This window comes from Chondrus crispus, genomic scaffold (assembly GCF_000350225.1).
Source record: "Chondrus crispus Stackhouse genomic scaffold, scaffold_59, whole genome shotgun sequence".
Taxonomy (NCBI): Eukaryota; Rhodophyta; class Florideophyceae; order Gigartinales; family Gigartinaceae; genus Chondrus; species Chondrus crispus.
Genome location: NW_005178559.1, coordinates 293,902 through 317,423, shown reverse-complemented (window position 1 = coordinate 317,423; position 23,522 = coordinate 293,902). Strand labels below are relative to the sequence as shown.

The window sequence follows — 23,522 nt, the reverse complement described above, 5'->3', positions numbered from 1 at the left end:
TAGATGGAGTTTGGAGGGGAGGGGGTGGAATTCGGACCTCGCTCGAAACGCGCTTCGCAGCAGGCGTATATAGCGCAACAATTGCGCCCCAGGCTCATCACGACCATCGTTCCAGCAAGTTTTTTCAAATGCCCCCCATCCTGCCAGTACCTCCTCGGCTGATAAGCCACCGCGTGGCCCGCCTACTCGATGCCTCTCTCCCTGCCGACCACCACCAGCACCTTCGTCTTCCAAATCGGACAGGAGAGCCGAATCCTCTCGCCGCTCATCCTCCATGCGCTGTTCATCGAACGCCATGTTTGAGTACTCGATGGCCTACCAAAATATGTCATTGCACACATAATCTACTCGTCGTCACCCGAATTTTCCGTCTTCACTGCCGACTCGGGTCGGTGCTATCACCTGCTTTCTGATCTTGCCCCGAATAACCGCTTTACCCGGGCGGCCCGACTTGCTCTACTTTGACATCTACTCATGCCTTTTTATATGACTGCCTAACGGTAGTTCGTGACTCGCGCCTGCAAGATTTGTTTGGTTTTCTGCCAGTTTTCTACCAGCTCGCCCTAGCGGGATGGGTGCGCGAAGAGCAGGATTTGCGCAATTTTCCCATCTCTTTGTGCAATGGTATTGTGATGACACACCGCTACAAATACACACTACCTTTTTTGACTGTACACTATCTGCGGGAGCCAAGGGCGAGGAAGGTTCCGTAGTGGTCACGACAGGCAGATTTGGAAAGGTTGTCGGGGGAGAACTGGTCGTAGATGGTGGACATGGCGAGTGGGAGGGCGAAACGATGGGGAGGTGATTTAGATCAGTGGGCAGTGACGTTTCATCGCACAGCCTTCTTCACACTTGCGTAACATGAACCAACAGTAAGGCTACTATCTATGGCAAGGACCTGACGACTCGTCCAAGAGCCGCTTGAGAGTTCTCAACAGTTTTACTGGCCAGAAAGAGCCATTTGTACCACGTGATGGCGGCAATAGGGTCCCTTGGTACATTTGGGACCCTGATGTGTATGACTCTGCTCATGTGGGGCATGCCTCCAATTATGTCCGCTTTGATGTTGTTCCACGTATCTTGAGTGATTATTTTGGTTACGACCTTATCGTTCAAATGAATGTCACAGACATCGATGACAAGATTATCAAAAGAGCCACCGAGCACAATATATCTTTTGAAGTATTGGCTCATGAATTGAAACCGAGTTCATGGAGAACATGGATAGCCTGAACGTCAAGCAACCGGATTTTCTCACACGCGACTCGTCTGAGTACACTCCCGAAGTAATTGATTACATTAAGCAAATCATCCAAAATGAGTTCGCCTACGAAAGCGCTGGATCGGTTTACTTTGACACGGGTGCTTTCACTGATGCAGGACAAAACTACGGAAAACTTGAACCTGGCTCAGTCGGCAATCAATCGCTTATCGCAGAGGGTGAGGGAGCACTCATAGCTGCAGACGCCTGCATTAGATCTCAAACGAAGGCTCCAGGTGAATTTGTTCTTTGGAAGAAGAGCAAGAATGGCGAGCTCACGTGGGAATCGCCCTGGAGGCCAGGCCGTCCGGGGTGGCACATCGAGTTCTCAGCCATGGTCTCCAACGTCTTGGGACCTTTAATTGATATCCACGCCGGAGGTGTCGATTTGCATTTTCGGCATCACTCAGACGAAGTAGCTCAAGCCGAAGCGTATCAGAGCTCACACAATTACGACGCGGACGATGACGTTGTTGTCTTGTCCCCTGACAACGCCGTCATCGACCTCGTCAACCATCCCATCGTCAACGGAGGACCCCATCGATGTCGACGGGACGGAGGATAGCTTCGACGAGGCCAACGACGATGACGTGGACGACGTTGTCGATGAAGACGTCGATGAGGACGACGCGAACAGCGCGAGTGAACGTGAGGATGGGAAGAGGAGAGATACAATTGATTTGACGGAAATTGTCGAAGGAACCCTACCGACGAAGAGACGCGACATGGCGGATGTGGAGGAGCACTCGGAGGTGAAAGAGGAGGTGCACGAGGAGGGTAGTGAGCACGAGGATGCCGAAGAGCATGAGGACGGCTTGCACACCCCGTAAGATGGGGGCCATAACGAGGATGAAGCCGCTAGCTCGTATGCGAACGCCGCGGATGTTACTGAGGGGGAGGTTGATATTGACGAGCATGAGGCAGAAAACGCTCGCGGCGAGGGCGAAGACGCTGCAGAAGCCACCGCCCACCCCGGGGACAAAGGAGCTAGAGTTGATTCCAAGGGAGACATTGGACAGTTGTTTTGTTGCCATTTTAAAAAAATAAACAATTTTTGCCGTGTCTAAATATCCCACACTGTCCAATTGCGAAACGCTTTCGTCACTCCTCGGTGCCAGGACGCAACCTGTCCACGTGGACAGGTGGACACGACGGACACCGCCGGCAGCGGCGACGGCGGGGAGTATATTAGGGATGGGATAGAGAAGAGCGAAAGTAAAGGAGGGGGGCATCTCGAGACGCCACAGGTTATGGGCCTTCGCTAAAGAAAGCCGCTACCACCGCCTGACCATCATCAAGCTCCGCAACACATAGCGTCGAGCCCGCGCTCCTTGCCAATCAAGTCGAGAAGCTCCACAAACCCGTGTCGAGCAACCCAAAATTTAGTCTACATTCCCCACATCCCCACGCGGGAGACGCAGACACTACTAACACACAGCCTATGCCTGGAAAGAACTTTGGCACAGCGCACAACAAGAAAAACGGGACAACACAATGACTCCACCGGTAGTAGAAGGTACACAGAACACCTCCATACAAGGGGCACAACAGCACGCCACACCTCAGATCATGATGCAAGACGCACAACCACAGTGGGAATTCAGAGAGGAACTCCCAAAACTCACAGAGCGTAACTACCTCAAATGGAAATCCACACTAAAAACATCCTCATCGAGCACGACCTCCAAGCCATCGCACAACCTGGATTCTCGCCCCCAACACATGACACCAGCACATTCTATGCAAAGGCATTCGCGAGCTGCAATCGTATGATTGCCACAAGCATCGAAAACGACATCACCGACCTACTCCCAGATAACATATACGCCAAGCCACCATCCTCAGTCGTCGAAGTGCTGGACGCGATACTCGCAAAAGAATCGGAGACCACGCACGCTATACTCGAGAAAGAGACCAAGGCAATCAAACTGACAACAAACACAACAATACCCGACTACATCAGAAGGCACCGCATCCAAAGAGCTCGCATGCTAACAGCCAAATACCCTCACATTGCTAACGAACGCACAACCGTAAAATTTATGGTAGAGGGCCTGAGAGAACACCACCAGTTCAAAGACGTGATCCACGCCCTAAAAATATCGGAATCCCACACACGATCGACGAACTCTATGAGAGAGTACAAGAAATTGAAGAAGAAAACACAAAAACCGACCCAACACCGACACCGGTCCCACAACGTGCAAGCTCGGGCGAGGGCTACAGACCCCTCACCCTGCGTACGCACCACGCTCGACGAGCCCATCACAATTACGAAGAGCGCTGGCGGCGCGAGCGAGGTAGAGGCCGCTGGGGACAAAACATAGACATCAACGCACACCAGGTCGCACAAATCGCCCAAGTCATGGCCGCCCTCAATGACCCTCGAAGCGAAAGGGGCGCCCCTCGGCGCGGAGCCGGAAATAGGCGCACGCCACAACGGGGCACGCAAGGGCAAAGCACGACAACAAATGAGGACATGTATGACGTCGATGATGACTTAGACCAAGCCACAATCAACGCCATAGAAAACAGATTACAAAACTACACAGAGGTCGCACATGGAAGTGACCGTAAGTACATCCTCGACTCAGCGGCACACCCCACGCACATCAACCACAGGGTACCGAAAATGCAAACACCACTGACCACTCACACCGCCACATCTACATCAAACGCCGCCACGCACCAGGGCATTCTGAGGACGAAAACTGACCGCGGTGTAAAAATACAACTCCCGGCAGTAATCCACCGCGACATCCGCACAAACCTGATCTCTGTCAATCAGCTCGCAAGAAAACACGGACATGTGCTCTTCTCACAGAAAAAGGGGTACATCCTCAACACCAAAAAGCCAGCACCACTCATCGCAGGGACAGCAACTTGGCGCAACAACCAATACCAACTCAACAGCGCCGAAAGCAGCCTGGCATACGCGGTCAGAGCCTGGCCACAACGCAGACCGAACACAACGCGCAAACAGCGGACCACACCCCGCATAACACAGCCACCACAGCAGCCACACGTGAAAACGATAATAGAACGCGACAGAAACAAAGGCCGCAAACAAATAGGACAAAAAACGACGCAAAGGCAAACGGACAACAAAACAGAGCGCACTGTGTACCTCCCTGACATAGCCCCAACCCCGACGAAACTCTCGACCAAAGACGCTGCAATCTATGAATATCACCTAATCTTTAATCATATCAAACTACGCACACTCCAGCAAATGGCAATACAGGAACTCCTACCTCTTCCCCCAATACTCGAACAAACCCCGCCCCGGCTGTCGTGTTCAGGATGCGCCCACGGCAAACGACGACCAAAGCCGCACATGCAAACCGAACATCGATACGAAGTCGCGGTGGCCCTCTAATGCAACGTATGCGGACCAATAACCCCAAAGTCGGCGCACGGAAACAAATACTTTGTCACGTTCATCGACACCATGTCGAGATATGCGCTAGTATACTTCATAGCCACACGCAAAGACGTCATAAAACACATACGGAACACGATAGAATTCGTCAAAAAAATACACGGACGAGCACCACAGATACTGACCACAGATAATGGAGGCTAATATACCAGCAAGGAGGCAAGGCTTTACTATGACGGCGAGGGAATAACCGCCAAACCCACAATACCGTACCAACCGCAGCAAAACGGCATAGCAGAACGGCTGAATGGGACACTGGTCAGCGCAGCAAGAGCCGCGCTCTACCACAGCAAACTACCACAACAATACTGGGAAGACGCGCTCCGGGACGCGGTGTTCAAATATAACCTATCAAGACACAGCACCACGGGGCAAGTACCGCACACACTGTGGTTCGGAACACCCCCGTCCATCAGCGAGCTCTACGCATTTGGACAATTAGGAACAGTTGCCGTCATCATGGACAAAAATAGAATGCAAAAACTACACCCGCGCGCATACCCAGCCCGATACATGCACGCAATCAATTTTCACAGGATAATAGTTCTGAACCTCACAAACGGACAATACAAACGAACCCGAACGACAGACTTTACACCATACAGTCGACAGACGGACCCTGTAAGCGCACACTCGAACGCATTTAAATGCCACATGTCACCACCAGACCCCCACAGCATAACGGAACGAACCCCTCCACCAGCATCGCGTAAACAGGCGCACCGATACCCAGACGCAGAACAATGGGGTCAAGCCCACAATGCCCAACTAGACAAACTAGATGAGGTCAAGGCCATCCAATGGGTACCCGATGCAGACATACCCACGGGAGCAAAGCTAATCCCATTGACAATGGGATACAAATACAAACGGACAGCGGAAGGGGACATAATCGAAAGAAAAGCCAGATGCTCCCTCAGGGGAGACCTCATGCGCTCCCACCAGCATTATACCCAGACCACACAGCCGCCCCGCTGGCCGACAAAACAACTATACGACTGCTACTGGCCATCAAAGCCGCAAAGGGACTCATTGCCGAACACTTCGACATCAAGTCGGCATTCATACACGAAAATTACAAATTCGACGCAGACGTGTACGTCAAACAAAACCCTCGACTTAACGGATACTACAAACACGGCGTAAAAGGAGAAAAACTCCTCAAAAGCTTATACGGTAGTCCTTCAGGGGGGTACTACTACATACAAGGAGCACAGAAACTGCTCACACAACACAAGTACACACGAGTCAGCAGGACCCATGCTTTTTCTACAAAATTCAAAACAAACAGAGATATATCCTCATCGGCCTAAGCACCGACGACTTTCTTGTGGTGTCCACGCACCACGACCTCATCTCCGAACTGTACGACACGTTGAAAAACAAGTACAAAATCAAAAGACTAGGGCAACCAACACTGTACCTAGGATGGAAGATATCTCACGGCGAAGACGGATCCGTACACATAAGCTAACCTCGCTATGCGGAATTGGCCCTGGACAATGCGCGCATGACTGAAGCTGATGGTAGAGACACACCCCTTGCCAGCGGAGTCAAATAGCATTCAGCATCCTTTGATGACAAGCCAGTTCCACACCTGGCAGAAACGTTCGAAAAAATCGTGGGCGAACTGCGCTACATAACAAACTGCACCCGCCCCGACATAAACTTCTACGTCAATAAGCTGTCTGGCGCCATGCAAAACCCAACCAGAAGACACTGGTTAATCTTAAAAAACACACTGCTGTACCTTAAGGCGACCAAGGACGAAGGCATCTTATACAAAGCAACGGAGAAACGAACAAACCTAGTCGCCATGCTCTTCAAAGGAGAAAATTACAAGCCGCACCCAATACACACATATACAGACGTGGACTTAGCAGGTGACGACAACTATCGCAAGTCGACGTCCGGAGCAGTTCACTTATTCAACGGCGCCCCGATCGCATAGAGCTCAGGAATGCAGTCCTTACAAGCCCTCTCCACCTGCGAAGCCGAATATATAGCGGCAACGACAGCAGTTCAGACAACACAGTGGCTGAGAAGAATACTGAAGGAGGCGCAATTACTACCGAATACCCCCACGCCGATCTTCGTAGACAACAAAGCAGCCATCGCAGTAGCCAAAAGTGTCGCCTCAACACGCAAACGAAAATTCATAGACCTAAGGCACCACTTTCTGCGCGAACACATCAAGAACGCAACGATCAAGGTCATACACGTACCATCCAAAATCATGCTGGCCGACCTACTAACAAAACCCATGGGCAAACAAACGTTCCTCCCTCTCAAAACCGCGCTAAGCATCTTACCACTCCCCACGGCAAAACGACAAAAGAACATACCCTCTCCGCAAACTAAACATGCACCGGAACAGGAGGCGTGTCAGGACACTCAAAGTGAGCGCAAGCAGATGTTCCGGCACATACCGCCAGCAGAGAGTGTCAGGAAGCAACCTGTACACGTGGACAGGTGGACACGACGGACACCGCCGGCAGCGGCGACGGCGGGGAGTATATTAGGGATAGGATAGAGGAGAGCAAAAGTAAAAGAGGGGGGCATCTCGAGACGCTACACTCGGGAGGCCATGAACATGATCATTCAAGAACCGCAACACGCCTTACGGTACATTACAAACATCGAATCAACGGTCGTGATTCCAAAAATCGAAAACCTTTATGGGTATGCAGTGTATAGCCGTCCCCTGCGCATGCAAACGTAACTAATGGCCACTCTTCTTTTCTGAACCCCGCGCAACCGACCTCTGTCTTTTTCAACCGTCTTGCGTTCCTTATTTTCAACCTGACACGACACGAACGTCTCCAACGTTCATCTCCAATTCCTCATCATCGTTGATATGACGTGAGAATAGGGAGGCTTAACACTCGAGGGTCTCGACTCAAGATCCTCTTGTTGATCGGGCGGCTAGAGCCCTCACCCTACGCCGCATGACATTTCAGGGCTCCATGTTTCCTACAATAGCGTATGAGCCTTGGCCGTACTCACGAACAACGTCTCCACTTACTCGTGTGTCATCGATCTTCTCTGGAATTTTTTTCAAACAGTGTTGATCAAGAACCTTCAATTCTCCCAGTCGCCAGCTTCCTTTTAGCCATATGGGCTGCTTCTACCCAAGTTCTTCACAATCAGCACTAGAGGCCAATCAAATGTGATCCGGAAGGTAGCTTCCAACATTCAGCTCTCACATCCTCTTCACGCAAGAGTTTTCATGGTATCTTCTTTGCATCTATTCTTTACACAGGCGTTTTCTTAATCCTTTACCAGTTCATTTCATGGTATACAGGAAATCTACTATTTTGTAATCTGGAGGACTTAGATCACGTTTCTCATGCGGTACATTACTTTCAAATCTCTGTCCTTCCAAGCGACGTCGCCATCTTTCCGCCAGCTCTATCCGCCACCACCAAAAGCTTACGAATATGAGTCGTTTTTTTCTCTTCATGGATCAAGGCCTGGTTCACCGTATAATCGCCAGCGTATTTAAACATTCCGTTAAACGTAAGTACTTTTCAGGAACTCCAGTATTCGCTTTGTGTCCACCGAAAGCTGAAGTAGGGAATTCTCTACAATGGAGCCCTTTCGATTCAATTTGTACAGAATCCCACTTTCGCTCTTTGTCTCAGAACGGCATTGAAGAACGAAGATTCAAGATCATCACGAATGCCATTACTCTCTTGCTATGTTACAATATTCGCGTACATTTGCATTCATCACGGGGTACCTCGGGGGCTACATGCGATGGACTATTGCTTCTGTCCTATCCTTCAGTTCTCAGAATTGTTACATAGAGTCCTCTGTCACGGCGATAACGGTATTCGATAACAACGCCGATATGTTTTGGGGAAATATCACATTCATATTGATCTCGAATAACTGATGCCACAGCTCACTTCAATTGTTCCTAGTCCACTTTTACTTTTCTCACATGTGCGGAGAATAGTCGGGATGGAGCTAGTAAGTACAGCACGCAGAAATCCAGACGTATCAATCTTGGGGTCTCGTCATAAACATTTCCAGACTCACTTAACCTTGTGTTATGACGTACAAAAGAGAAAACCGTGTACGTTTTCTGCTATTTCCTCATGGAATATTTGTGTATCGCTTACGTGTGCGTCATTTTATTTTGTCTGAGGAGTGCACAAGGCCAATATTCTGCTCCGTATTTCTCGCCATAGAGCAGTGGTCGCTTTAAGCACATGAAGCTGCACGACCGCGCCGACGCCGGGAAACAGCCATTATGCTTCCCCGTCCACGGCCTCTTCAAACAGCTCTTTTGCTACCCCGTTCACGGCATCTTCCACCGCCCCTTCCAGGCCCACGACTACAATCGCTATCACGGATACCGTTATGCCCAGCTGCGGAAACACCGCTCATTCTCATCCGCTTCAGGGCTAGTTCAGGCTCATCATCTCCGATATCTGAGGTCTCGACCGCTGGCTTTTCATGAGCTGATGAAATTATTTCATCACTGCGCATGTGTCTTTCTTCAGAATCTGCAGCTGCACTTGTTAAATTCATGTGAGCACCCACAGAATTGGCCATCTGAATGCTCGCATTTGCACCCAGTGGCTTCTTGGACTTCATGCGCTGCTCAGCGAGACTTCGTATAGCCCATTTGTTTGCGGTTTGCTTGAATACCACGAAATCTGGGGGCATTGATGCTGCCTTGATAACAGATTCACATTGTAACTTATGGGTCGTTCTAGCCGCAGTAGCCCAGGTGAGACTTCTATAATCATCCCCAATTTTGTGCAGCAAAATTAGGTCCAGTGCGTCCTTCGCATCAGAATTCAACTTTTTATCCAGGACGCCTTCTAGGAACTGAATGTACTTCTCGTTGCCGCCTCGTATCTTCGAATTGAGCGCTTCGATCTCTTCGCGAAGGGTGAACGCCACGTTTGGGTTTGGCGTGTACGACACACCTCGGCTCAAGCTTGGAATTGGCGGAAGACATGGAGAGGGCTCTAAATGGTCCAGTCTCCGGTTGATCTTCATGACTTCTTTCTTCAATTCAAATAAGATCTCATCTTTTGCCTTTTCGATATAGCGCTCGACGGGAGTGGACGTTGGCATACTGCCGCAGAGTACAACGATTAAGAGCAGTGCGCCGACGGGGGATGAGCGTTGAGGAACGTTGAGTTGCAACAAGGGAGTGTTTTGGAGTGGTTTTTTGCTCGGCCCGCGATTCATACGACAGATTGTTTATCCCTTTCGCTTGGAACATCAATTGAATTTAGGCTTCGGATTTTGCTTCGTGTGGAAGACAGCACCGGAATTTTCGTTCGAGATTGTGTGTTTAGATCCTATTTCTCGTCGATTCTGGCTTTTGGGATGGAAGTTGAAGGTACAGCTTTCGTTGCAATGTACCACGAATTCATGGCTTGTTGAAGTGTTCTACACAATTCGAAAGCACGATTTTTCGTCGTCCAGAGAGCCAAAGCAGTGAGACATAGACGCCATATCAGTCTCAGGACAGAAACTTATGGTGCGTGGGCCCCGTGTCGAACGTTGGGCCTATCTTTGAGGATCTTCCTAACACTGCTACTTCACCATTTCACCAGGGTGTAAATTTTTGTGAGACAGAGGTGTGTGCACCAAAAACCGTGGTGAAGTAATCATATGGGCTGAGACAGCATTTTAATTTTCGGTTAAAAGGTTGGGTTCTTTGAGAACGAAACCAACATGCCAACTAAATATGTGTGTTTGCCTACATATGGATGCCACTGTTATCCGCGTGGCAGGGCTGTTTCACGCACGACTATGTTGAATCATAGAAGAAATGCGAATAAATCTCTGTCCGCTAAAGGTCTGGAGGGAGATCTCCCATGGGTCCTTTGGAAGCAAATGCGATGGCTGTGCGTGTTCAATACGAAATTGAGATGGATAAGGGTATGCACCCATGCAGTTCTGACATACTTGCAGAGAGAAACGATCCTGACTTCCCCAAAATTTCCGGCGCAATACAGGCGAGCAGTACAGACGCGACTTGTGCAACCTCCAATATCTTGGAACTGTCCCCTCCATCGTCTGTGCATAAATCATCCCCACACCACATGGATGTTGAACACGAATTCATGATGCCTAAAGGCGAAATATGGCACGGTTATGAAGCATTTGGAGAAGTCTTCGGTAGTGGGTCCGATGGAGAGAATGGTGGAGTTATGTTTGAAAATCTAGAAGACACAGGGCCGGGAACATTTGATGTCCCGTCTCTTCTTGATGCCGAAAAGGGGGAGCCTGCGATCGAATTTCGTGATGGCTACTCCTCTGATGAATCAGAAAAATACATGGCTCTAGACAACTTCGATGGTTCACGGTACACGTCATCCGCTTTTGACATGTGGGCTTTCGAGAATCGAGGGGTGGTAGACTTGGCAATAAAGCATGGCATGACAGAGAGTGCCATGAGCGACTTGATGGTAATAATGAAAGCACCTTACAAGTGCTAGAAGACTATTACCGCCAACTCACGAGAGGACTCCGGAATCAATGGCTGTATCCGGGACTATCCCATATGCCCAGGTCATATGTGCTTTTACGATGACAGCGTCATGAATTGTTCTATATGTCACTCCGCACGTACATTGACAGAAGGTCGGGACACCATACGAATGTCTTGGATGAGACTGGCGCCAAGACTCCAGCATTGGTTTGAGAACAAAGCAAAGTGTGAGCAGTTATACGACTACATGTCATCCACAGAATTTGCATGCGGGAATCGCGTTCGAGATTTTTTTGATGCAGCAGCGTATCGCCGGATTTCTGAGCTTTATGGGAGGGAGGAGGCTGTTGAGGACGACATATTTTTGGCTGTATCGACAGATGGGTTACCAAGCTTTTCGAAACAAGTCGTACGATGTCTGGCCGATCGCCGCAATTGTCTGTAACCTGCCTCTGCACATGCGATTCGATGTGAAAAATGTCGTTCCGTTTGCGTTTATACCGGGCCCATCTGAGCCTACCAACTTGCAGTCGTTAACCGAACCGCTTTGACAAGAGCTGGAAGAGATAAATGCAGACGAGGGACAGGATTTTGCGTTCTATGATGACGTGACCCGTCGCATACGCGTGTACCTCGTATGGTTTTCAGGGTATCTTCCCGCTGTCAAGAAGGTTGCTGGGATTAAAGGGCATAACGGAAAGCGACCGTGTCGCTTCTGTCATATCGAGGGGGTTTACTGCGAGGAGTGCAAGCATAACTACTATCCAGCAAAGTTGTGCTCCGAAGCGGGTGGCCCGATAAACACGCGTGTCAATATCAGGTCTCTACAGGTACGGACGGTTCAAGAAACTAGAGACACGTTCGCTGACCTCTCGAGACTCTCTGGGCAACGAAGAGCAGATCTTCAGACTTCCACTGGCATAGTCGAAGACTCAGTGTTGTTCAGACTACCAAATATTGTGCCGTACATGTCCTTTCCCATTGAAATCATGCACTTGTTTTACACTATTGGGAAAGATATGCTTCGGCTATGATGCTCGGGAGGAAACGATTCGTTTTGTCTTGGAAGGAATGCTATGAAGGAAATTGAACAAGAGCTTCAGCGCTTTGGTGTCGGAGTCCCCAGCCAGCTCTATTGCCGACCGAGGGCTTTGAGTAAGCACGGGGATTGGAAATCTGCAGAAATTAAAAACTTCACTTTGTCCTACAGCCTCATTGCTCTACATGGGTACCTTCCAGATTCATATATATCGGTCCAGTCCTCACTGAGTACGACATTAGAGAAGTTGGAAGGCTGTCAAGAGCGATCTACGAACACTACTAGAGGGAATATTTCAGGTATCAGCGGGACCGTATGTTGTGTAAATATGTTTTTCATTTGCTTCTGCACCTTGAGGTGGACATTCGCGAGAATGGTCCACCTGTCGGGTACTCGCAGTACTGGATGGAACGTTACATAGGATGGATTTTGGGAAGACTCAACGCTAAAAGATTGGCAGCTCCGTCCATGTTCAAAAATGCTGTCGTAAATGAGGCGGTCAACGCAAAGTTTAAGATGCCTTTCAATAAACAAGTGGGGCAGTTTCACAATTTACAAGGGAGAGGGGGCTTTCGCATTATGGGCGCGTCGCACAACCATAGACTCGATGCCAGCAATGCAAGCGACCAGCGTCTTTTTACAATGCTTCAGGGGTATCTTACTCGTAAGTATGAAGGCATAACGAATGCGGAGGCTGAAGAAATACTGGGAACGATGAAGTATTGCCATTTCCGCGCAAGGGTGCAGTTTATCTGCGGATCTACTGTGCAGATGTCCACTGCATTTTATGACGTTCGTCATTGGAGTCGCACTAATCACCAAGTACGAGCGAGTTGTTATTTGGCCTGTGAAATGGATGGCGAACTTGAAGGGGCCCTGGATATCTACTATGGTAGACTTCTAAAGCTAGTACCGTTTGAGGTGGATGTGGGCTCGGCCTTGGCCCGGAGATGGAGCCATTGGCAGGACACTTATGAGGTCGGTGTTTTTGACTGGGTGGCGGGGATGGAGATTGGGGCATACGGACAGATCTTTCAGAACTGTGAGGGAATGAAAGCATTTTCGGCAAGCTCTGTGGAGGATTTGACGATCATACGGCGCCTTATCAGCGTCGTAGATCACACCATGCCAAGTGCCGCAGTGAGGGATTTTCCGCTTGGAATCCGGGCAGCAGTACGGCGTGGGAGGAGACGCTGCTACTTCGCGGATGATAATTCGCGCGTGGATGCGTTGTTGGATTCGGCAATTTCATCCTGAGACAGTAAGAACAGGATCTTGCGCGGCATCAGGGGCCGGTGATATTTGGAATGTAACTGGGGAAGAGTCATACGGACACTGGTCACAGAGCCAATTTACCTATTGAGCGCTTGAAGTGGGGAGCCGTGGTGCGCTGGCATTTCATTGCCGGGTTTCGTTTGCAGGCTGGAGCTTATCTAGGAAAAGGCAAAGATCACATACAGGCCAAATCTCCTTGCGAATCTCAAGAGGCTGAAGTGTATGGATAGAACTGTGAGCATGGCGAACTGCAAAAGAACGGACACGTAAATGAGGCCCGATTCAATAGCTACGCTGGTACGATTCTGAGTAAAGCCAAAAGAAAAGATGAGTGTGATGTGCGCGTCGACGAGGTATTCGGGAGTGGGTCGTAAGGCCCATAACGGCATGAAATCACCCGCTTGTATGTACCCTAATGAGTTTGTGTTTCTATGTCTGTAAGGGGTGTCAAATATGAGGTCGCTTTCATTGACGGGGGAGGGCCATGTGATCACCCCAGAAACAATGCATGATCCCATTGCGGTCACAATTGCAAAACGTCACGCCTGCTGCCGGTGTAGCGCGACACTTGTCACAGCAGTAAATAACCATCACATGAAGGTCAAATTACACTCCAAAATATTTTATTTTTTCTTGTAGGGCTCCGGCCACACGGATATTTTCCCATGGTGGGACCCAGCCGTTTGTGACACCGAAGTGTACTGTCTCAGGGCGATTCCGCTGAGAAACTCCGGTAGCAAGCGGATCGCTTGGCCTTCGTTCATCTCTTGGGTGTCGAATTCTTGGACTATCTTAGCTAAAAAGTCTAGAACTAATACGCAATCTTCTCGTTTGAACGTATTGTCTCTCTTCACCTTTGGTGTTATGTCTCTTCTGATCTTTCGAACGGCGGTCCATCGCTTGCTCGACAAATGTGTCTGCGGATTCCGCAGGCGATACGTCCTGTACAAAAGCAACTTCTTGAAGAGGTGGTTGGTCGGATTTAATTTCTCCAACTCCTCCCATCACGGTCCGCGCCGCGTCGCGATGTCTTCTGGTTCCGCTTCCTTGTCTCTCCGCGAGGCGGACGAAGTGACTCCGCCTCTTTTGGAGCTCTTCTTATTTGACGAAATTACATTTCCTTCTGTCGATCTTCGGTCGGAATTTCTTGAATGGTTCGACGAGCCGTCGTCACCATTTTCTTCTGAAACATTCGACTCCGAATTTGAGTCGCAATTTTCGCGGTCGTCAGTACAGTGACTTTTCTTCTTCTTTCGGCCTTTGGCGGACTTGGGGCTCTTCCACTTGGAGTCCCGGATCCGGGCTGACTGGTCCTTCCTCGTTGGACTGTCGAGTTCTTCTTCATCGGAGAGCGGTCCCGCGTCCAATCTTGGTTCGGCCCGGCCTGCAGCTTGCTCAAGGTCCTTGAGTCGTCATGAAGCGCGGTAGAACCGGTCGTCGATGCTGTCCCTTGTCTTGGCCAACGTTTCCAGGGCCTGATTCGCGTCTCGCCGCGCTTCTTTCGAGGCGAGCTTTAGCGAGTCCAGCACTTCCGGATCTCGGCCCGGGGACGCATCGGTACTTAAATTCTCAACGAGAACCACACCAGCTGTCAGCTCTTCAAGCGCAGCGTGGAACTCGGATTTTAGCAACTCCTGTTGCTTCTGAAAAATGCCCAGATGTTCGTCGAACTTGCTCTTCGTCTCCTGACGAATTTTCTCGCTCAACTTCTCGAACTTCTCTTCGAGGCCATTTTTCTCAACGGCTGTCCCCAAAGGGAACGCTTCTGCAACTGGATCAGTAGCCGAATTTCCTCGGCTTCGTGTACAAGGTCCTCGCCGAATTCTCGACTCTTGAGCTGATCTAGCTCTTCGGACCCCTGGACCGACGTCCTTGGGCTGGCTTGATGCCATGGTCCTCTCTTAATAAACGAGACCTATCGAACTAATTTACATATTTCGGACTTCTGATTTCAGTTCCAAATTCTAGATCGGGCTTCGTAGTTTCCTGGATTCTAGGTCGGGAGATCACTTATGTAGTCCAATGTGCCTGTCAGGCCGGAACCAGGGTCCAACGGTCCAGCAACAACACAAACAACAAACAACAGCCAACAAGAGTTGCCGACGGCACAGCCCTACAGAGTGTCCGATTCTTCCTTTCCCTTTAGGTGGGTATGCGGCCCACAGTAGCTCAAATCCCTGATAGGGGGGGCAAAAGGAAGATGCCCGGCCTGGGATGAATGGTGGCAGAGTCTTGTAAAGGCAGGCACTCGGCGAGTTCGGGGCGGTGATTAAGAAGCCGGGCCCGATGGGTCGTACGGCCAATGCTCGCTGAGCGTCTGGTACACCTTATACCCTTGATAAGGTCTTCGACGGGAGCGCCACAACGCAGCTCGACGGGAATTAGCAAACACGTAGCAGCGCTACACCTCCGTACTGCCCGATGGCAAATTACCGACACCGGAACGGTTGCAACCTGTATCCGATGGAACCAACACTGTCCTGTATACAAAACAGGACCTTCGAGGGAGACGTCGTCGCAACAGTCTCCGTCGGGGGACGTAAACAAGTAGCAGCGCTACACGCACGTGTCGCCCGATGGCTAAGACACCTACACCGGTCCGGTCGCAACCAAAGCGGATGGCACCAACAACAAACAAAAGAACCAACAAAACAGCCCGATGACTCCAGTCGTCACAATGCGGGTCACAATCAGGCACCGTCGAACCAACGCAAGGTAAGGGAATAGAAATAGAGATAGAAATAGAAATGGATAGGTGAAATAAAGGAAAAGGAAAGGGAACCCCCGAGCGCAAAGAATAACGTAATCTGTGGTAAAAGGAAGCGTCTTGGGAAAAACGGACTTCGACCAAGACGCTATTCAACTTTGGCCACTCGGGTTACCTTTACTGACTTGGTGGTCAGAGGGCTAAGGTATATATCGCCCCGCCGGAGCCACTACAGTAGCTCTCGGCGCTAGATCCTAGATCTAATCTAATATTCAATAACTAATCTGCAACTAATTAAAATTATTGATTAAAATAATAAAGTGAAATAATTTTCACTTGTCACCCGCCCCAATTTGTCATACCCCTCAATTCTTTTCTTTTCACCCCCTCACGGTGCAGCCGATTATTGCACTACACTCATCTTGAGTATAGGACCTCCTGCCAGAAAGGGAGTCTCCACGGACGCCACCTGGCGAAGTTCAAAATCCTTTTCGTCATCTTTGACGTCCTCTTTGCGAGAGTCCTCCGGTTGGAGTCCACTGACGTCCGGGAAGAAGCATTACTCATTTCCCCGGCGAGGACCGTCAGAAATAACACGCTTCTCATCAGCGAACTTCTTCGCCCTTTCTGGCGTCCATTGTTCCTCCCGGACAGCCTCCGCTGTGGGCCCCAAGCATAGAGAACCCGCCCGCAAATATTGCCTAATTAACGCTTCATCGCAATAGATCACGGGGTCGTGCCCCCGCCGTGAAGAGCCGGGCCTGTTCAAGCGACCCTTGCCCGAAGAAATCAGCAAACTGGCGGAATACGCGGTGACGCGCGGAAGCCCGGATGAACCTGGTTGGAAGCCCTGAAGCTGAGACATAGTGCGAAGGACCGCGGTGCGAAGCTGTGAGAGTGAGACGAACACGGAAGAAAAAATGACCGTAGAAGAAGAAACGCACTCGGAGAAAAAATCGCGAACAGAACGCACGCGAAAAAATCGCAAAGATCTCAGTCAGAAACGCCGCCGTCGGCGCAAATACGCGCGTAGCCGCGAGAGTCGTTGGACTGAAGCGCCAAGACAGGCGGAGGAATGGAAGCACGCGCAGGGTTGCCAGTGCAGGGAAAGGTGCAGTGGTAATGGACCGCGTTTCAAAGGCGGGTCGGCACGACCATTGAAGAGGGGGTGATGTAGTGCAGTGACCCTGTACTGTACGCCTAGTCACTGCCGTCGTGGGGACGCGCTCCCCGCCTTTGACACGTGTGTCACACGTGTGCTCATCCAAATTGTACGCGTACACTTTGGACTTTGGATGATTCCACACGTGTACTGTGCACGCACACTTGGGAAGGTACCCCACGTGTACCACATGTGGCCACACGTGTATAACAATGGTATGACACGTATATGATACGTGTACAACACGTGTACGACACGTATAGATACGTGGTACCTACAAGTTTCTACGCTAATTAGCTTCTAATGCCAGGTGGCAATTCTAATGACGATAATTAATTATTAACTACCCATTTAGTAACCGACGCCGACGACGGCGCTCGGCCTATATAGGTCAGGTGTCGGAAGGCGCTACAGTAAAGAGGGATCGGTTGATCGGACCCCATCTTTGGTAGGATCCTCTACGGTTCCTATCTCGTTTGCTAAGTCTAGTACCTGCAGCCTTCGTTGTCATCCTTTTTCTTGTTTTTCCTTTACGTTTTCCCCTATTCTCTGCAATTCTACATTATCTTCCTTCTTCGTTCTTTTTTCTTCTTCTTCTTGTTTACTCCTTCTAGCGCACTGCCGCTGGAATGCACCCCTACGCGCACACCGTGATCTACCCGCGGTACGGCGTCGACCCCGCTGAGTTACCCGGACAGAGGGACTCGAATACCCTGGTGGTGACTGTGCCTTGCGTCGCGCTTTCTACAGCGTGATTTATGCCCTCGTTGGCGGTGTGGAGGTGCACTGCACCACAAAAGGATAGGAAAATAAAGGAAAAAAGGGAAACCCGAGCGCAAAGGATGAAGTAATCTATAGTAGAAGGGAATGTGTTGTAAAAGACGGACTTCGACCAAGGCAATATCAGACTCTGGCAACTCGGGTTACCTTTACTCACTGATGGGTCAGAAGGCTAAGCTATATATCGCCCCGCCGGAGCCACTACAGTAGCTCTCGGCGCTAGATCCTAGATATAATATAATATTAATTAAAATTAAATAATAATAAAATAATAATGCGAAATAAATCATACTTAAGTCCACCAATCTCCTGTTCCGGTGCAGTACCATGGCACTACACTGGGGTCCCGATTAATCGCCCGGATTGCGGCTCAATGTTTGCTGCGGTATCGCGCGGTTGGCCGTGACCGCCCAAGTGGTTCGGACACGTGCTCGCAGTTGACATAACATGGGTACGCCAATAGAGTGTGCAGCAGCGTAGTTTGGCGCAGCACGCGCTGTGTAGCGTGCCGAGAAAAACGTGGGTAGGATAATGTGCTGTCCGCAATCTGTCACTGGATCGTGCGGAAAAGTGCGCCAAAATACGCTCGTGTTGCGTACCATCTTAGCATGTCAAAAGCTCACCAAAAAGACGACTCTGACCGCTCATCTAGATTTGTAGTCTAATTTGACAGTACGTAGGCAAACTAAAATCTGACAGCTGAGTCGGAAAAGAGAATCGGTCGTGGTTCTCTCCGCCGATGACAAACATCCAGTATTCCTCTCAAAAGATGACAACATAATTGGAATGCATAGACCGGATCTCACTCTTTTGTATATGTATTGAGCGATGACAATTTGTTACGAATACAGTCTGCCTGACATAATAAGGGATTCAATCAAAATAAGTTGACAACGACGCTGGAATATGGCTTAAAATGACAAACGTTTGGTATATTGTCGGCCTGACGACATACCGGATTAATGTAAAAAATGACATCCATTACGATTTGAAATGGTCTCTGACATCCCAAGTCGGATTTTATAGGTTTTCTGACACCTATTATTGTAAAGATAGGGTCCCGTTCAGCCTCTTGACAGTAAACTTTAGATTGTAATTAAGAGGTGAGCGGGACAGAATCGTACTGTACATGACGTGTACAGTACAGTACACGTCACGACAGGGCTCACCATGACCGAGAGGTCGTCCTCTTTGTAAAGAAATGGGGACTCTATACCGAAAGGAGTCCCCGAGGACGACCCAGGCAGAGCCAACAGGATCCGAAGGGGATCCTGCAGGCGACGAGGACCATGGTGAGACGAGAGGAAGAGTGAAAACACGGCCAGAAGAGCATTTTAGTAGGGTCTACAATGGAAAAGTTCGATTTTAGTGTAGTCTATGCTATTTTACCTGTAGAGTATCTACTTTCTAGAGTTCTATAAAGGTCCCGGTTCAGAACGACGGGGAGTTGGAGAGGCAGGCACAACAACCGACTAACCACCGGAGCCCCCAACCTGACTAAGGAAGAGCGTCAATTAGAACCTCTAAGTCAAAACCCCAAAACCAACCGAAACTTTGAAAGTAAGTCAAACATTCCAAAACCTTGTCCACGTGTCCACCGGGCATGTGAAAACTATGTATTGAATCCGGCCAATTACATAAAGTTATGTATGGGATATAACCTTCCCCGAAAGTATAATTTGGTAACATCTTTGTTAAATTAACTTGAAAAACTACTTCCCCTTGCCCAAATGAGGTCAGACTGCTAGTGATGGATGCTCTGCGTTTGCTAATCAACCGGGAGGAGATGCAGAATCTCTAGCCGTTCTGGATCAGAGAAACCCCGAATTTTCTTTTATTGGTACGGCAATACACAGATGTTTAGAAAAAGGACTATTTGGTAATTTGACCGGCACCAGAAAGACCAAGTAACGCGGACGCGGCAACGTTGATAGGGAATGATGAGGAGTTGACGCACGTTGGGGAGGGGCCTTCGTGCGCCTTTGGAACTGCAGTTGATCGTGCCCGCTTCTTGGTTGAGTTGACAGGCTTTGAGGCCTTGCCACTTTTCATGCATCCCAGACTTTTTTGTGCCCTCGGCTTTTTCGCTTCTGCTTACTGTTCTTTCTGCAGGTCTCTTTGTTTTGTTCGCTGTTCGCTGTAGCCGATCCTCCTCAATTTTTTTTCTGCTTCCTGCGCGCAATGAAATTGCCAAACATCAGATAAATTGCTGGCGTCCCCAGCTGAATCATTTCTTTTCTGCCCGTGTGACTCTTTTCTCTTGGTACTTGTGGCCGGGGAGCACTTGCACTCATAACAATCTTGTTAACGCTATCATGATTTTTAGGAGCATCTCTGCCCCTTTTTATTGCAAGTGAAGCGGACTTTTCGTTGTTGACATTTTCCTTCAGCTTTTGGAAGACGAGGAAGCAACATTGCGTGGAACTGTAGACGTGGTGAATGCTCCAAGCCCCAGAGCATTTCCCTGGAGTCCAACAATGAATGACTGTACTGTACCCATTGTCCGCACTGATTTTACCTCTGCGGCATGCTTTCGTACAGTGGGAGCAACGAGAACTGAATCACCAAATTAGCCTTTTTTACCAAATAATACTTTCTGGACTGGTACACCTAAAAGAAAATTCGGGGTTTCTCTGACCCAGTATGGCTATAGATTCTGTATCTACTCCTGAGAAGAGATACGGAATCTCTAGCCATAACTGGGACCAGTTGGTTAGCAAACACGGAGCATCCATCACCACCAGTCTGATCTCATTTGGGCAAGGGGAAGTAGTTTTGAAGTTAATTTAAAAAAGATGTTACCAAATTACACTTTCCTGGAAGGGTACTGTCACGGTTACACCGTGAGCGCTTGGTCTGGGAGGTAGACAGGGACATTGACAGTCCCACAGCGACGACTCAGCCGCTCTTTACCAGATTCTGTGTCCTCTTTCACTTCTGGGAGAAGCCTCCTCAAGTAGATTTTCTAACTCTCCCTATCCTGCTTCCCGCGCCCCTCTGTCCCCGCATTCTCTCACAACCTTTCCTGCGACCTCCACGACCCATTACCTACCTCCTAGACACCATTCGTTTCTGCCCCCTGGAGCGCCGTACCTGGTGCACCGCCATCGGGCGTATTGTCGGCCTGCTGACGCTCACTTCCGATCAAACGAATGATCGCGCAGCACCGCCACTATTACTCCACAGCCAATTATCAGGCCCCAAGTGTCCCTACACATGCTCTGATTCCACTATATGATAATACCCTGTGATAAAGAAAAAGAGTTACTGATAGCCATAGTTCGACTTTTTGCCCTGTCCTCCGCCCCTTCAGCCCACGTCCTCGCTGTTAAAGTGAATTGTGTTTAGATTGGGACTACCTATGATAATATGTTGCCTGATTCGCACTGTAGCCTACAAATTAGCTGTATCCTACACCTTTTTGTCACCTACCACCCACCTTTGCCATATTAGGCCTCAGGTGTACTATTACCTTATGGAATGTGTTACCTAGCTTTAAGAACTACTTTTTTAGGTACGTTTGAAAGGCTTCCTGGGTAGCAACCCTCCTTTTGGTAGCGTAGTGACACTTTTAGTTTATTTGGTAAGTATCTCCTCGAGTTCTAGAGTACTATAAATGTCTAGGAGTAAACGGCCCCGGTGCTCGGCATCAAATCTTACCATCAACAAAAACCAACCACCACCGACAACCTCGCGCCAACGCGTCCCGTCTCTCCCCTGTGGTTCGCCCTCCGACCACCGCACCCCGCGCCAACCCGGCCTGTGCGTACTCCTTGCACCCCGTGCCGCGTTTGGCCTGTGCTCCCCTTTTCACTCTACTGTACCCCTTTACAGTAATTTCTCCGACACTCGCAACAGTACCGAAAAAAATAAATTAGGGGTATGGATTGGCGCGCTGGAGATGCCCTCATCATGAATTCTGAACACTCTCCCGGTACAACCCCGAGTACGAGATAGTAAAATCCCGAGTACGAGATAGTAAAACCCCGAGTACGAGATTATCTCGTACTCGGGGTTTTACTGTATGATACAGTTACAGTAGACCATTCACGCAAATTCTCTCGGACAGCCCAAAGAACCAAATAACTACTGAGAAGACAACTATTTTTGACGTATCACAAATTAATAAATATATCATACACTAACTGTAAATATGGTCGACCTTTTCGACAAGAAACCCGCGAATCGCCAATACGTGGTCAATTCCTGGACTTCGATTGAATGTGAAAGAGCGGCATCTCAACCTGCAACGCCCAGTTCATTTGATAAAAGACCGGGCCACATCGTAATGACAGAGATCAACGCCTTTCAAAAAATCAGAACTGGTTCTTCCCGCCCTCATCCCGGCCCCTTCCGCTCCGCCTTCTACACCTTCAGTGTCAAGCCCCCCTTCCCCACCTTGCGACTCCAATCCCACACACGCCACCTTTATACCTACACAAGTCCACGCCCACTTCCACTCCTTCCCATCCTATCTCCCTGTCCCCCATCGTCTCTCCCCCACTCTGCAATAGTTTCTCTCCATCTGCTCTGCCACTTTTACCCCTCTTGTCCCACCCCCGCTTTCTCCGCCGTGTGCCCATCTCGCCTGCCATTTCCTATCAAAATCGCACACTGCACTATGGCCTGCTTCTCATCCCACGATGCAGCACAAGCCCTGCAACTCCTCGCCAATGCGTCAATTGATCGCCGTAATGGGCTCGAGGCGTTCGAGTACGAGCGCCCAGAGAACAGTGAGGAGGATAATGGGACTGATGCGCCGATATTTGACCGTTTCTACGATGAGAGGGTGCGAAGGCCATTTTGGAGATGAACGACTTCAACCCGACCCAATTCATCGGCATTTGGGCTGGGTTTGAGGCGTTGGTCCTTGTAAACTACAACGTCGGTCGTGGGCGCAAATGCGCGCAGAAGCTTAAAGACGTGCTGTTTATGGTATTGGCGGTTCTCAAGCACGGGGGTATGTCGGATTTTTTGGCGTGGATGTTTGAACAGAAAACGTCCGCGTATGAGCGAATGAGGTTCGGTTTATACAGCTCTTTTCCGAACCTTTATATGAGCACTACGACTCAAACCAGACGAAGAGATGAACCATGAAGGAACTGCAGGCAAATGGGCATGTGTTTAAAAATTATCCCATGGCAAGGTACGCCACGGATGTGACGTTTTAGCCTGCCTTCAGGCCGTCGGGCAGTGTCGAAGAGGAAAAGAGGTATTACAGTAGTAAACACAAGTTGTATGGATACAAGGTTGAAGTCTCTGTTACTCCAAATGGTTTCGCTGTCGGTTCGAGCATGCACGAGTCCGGGTCCGTTTCCGATCTCGTCAATTTCTAGGAAATGCAGTGGTTTCATCACCGCACCCAGCGCAAAAGGAGTGATGAAATGGAC

General features: G+C 49.5%; 1 protein-coding gene across 1 annotated transcript; it reads left to right on the top strand.

The window, feature by feature from the left end:
- Positions 1–1,214: 1,214 nt before the first annotated feature.
- On the top strand, positions 1,215–1,829 carry CHC_T00007034001 (hypothetical protein). The gene is made up of 2 exons (XM_005710413.1): positions 1,215–1,443; positions 1,501–1,829. Exons 1-2 carry the CDS (start codon positions 1,215–1,217, stop codon positions 1,827–1,829), a joined length of 558 nt encoding a protein of 185 aa, XP_005710470.1.
- The last annotated feature ends 21,693 nt before the right edge of the window (positions 1,830–23,522 follow it).

Excerpts from the sequence above, each read along its gene's own strand:
- CHC_T00007034001 (XM_005710413.1), top strand. The coding sequence starts at position 1,215 with ATGGAGAACATGGATAGCCTGAACGTCAAGCAACCGGATTTTCTCACA. Across the intron at positions 1,444-1,500 it reads TCAATCGCTTATCGCAGAGG|GTGAATTTGTTCTTTGGAAG; the intron begins GTGAGGGAGCAC and ends CGAAGGCTCCAG.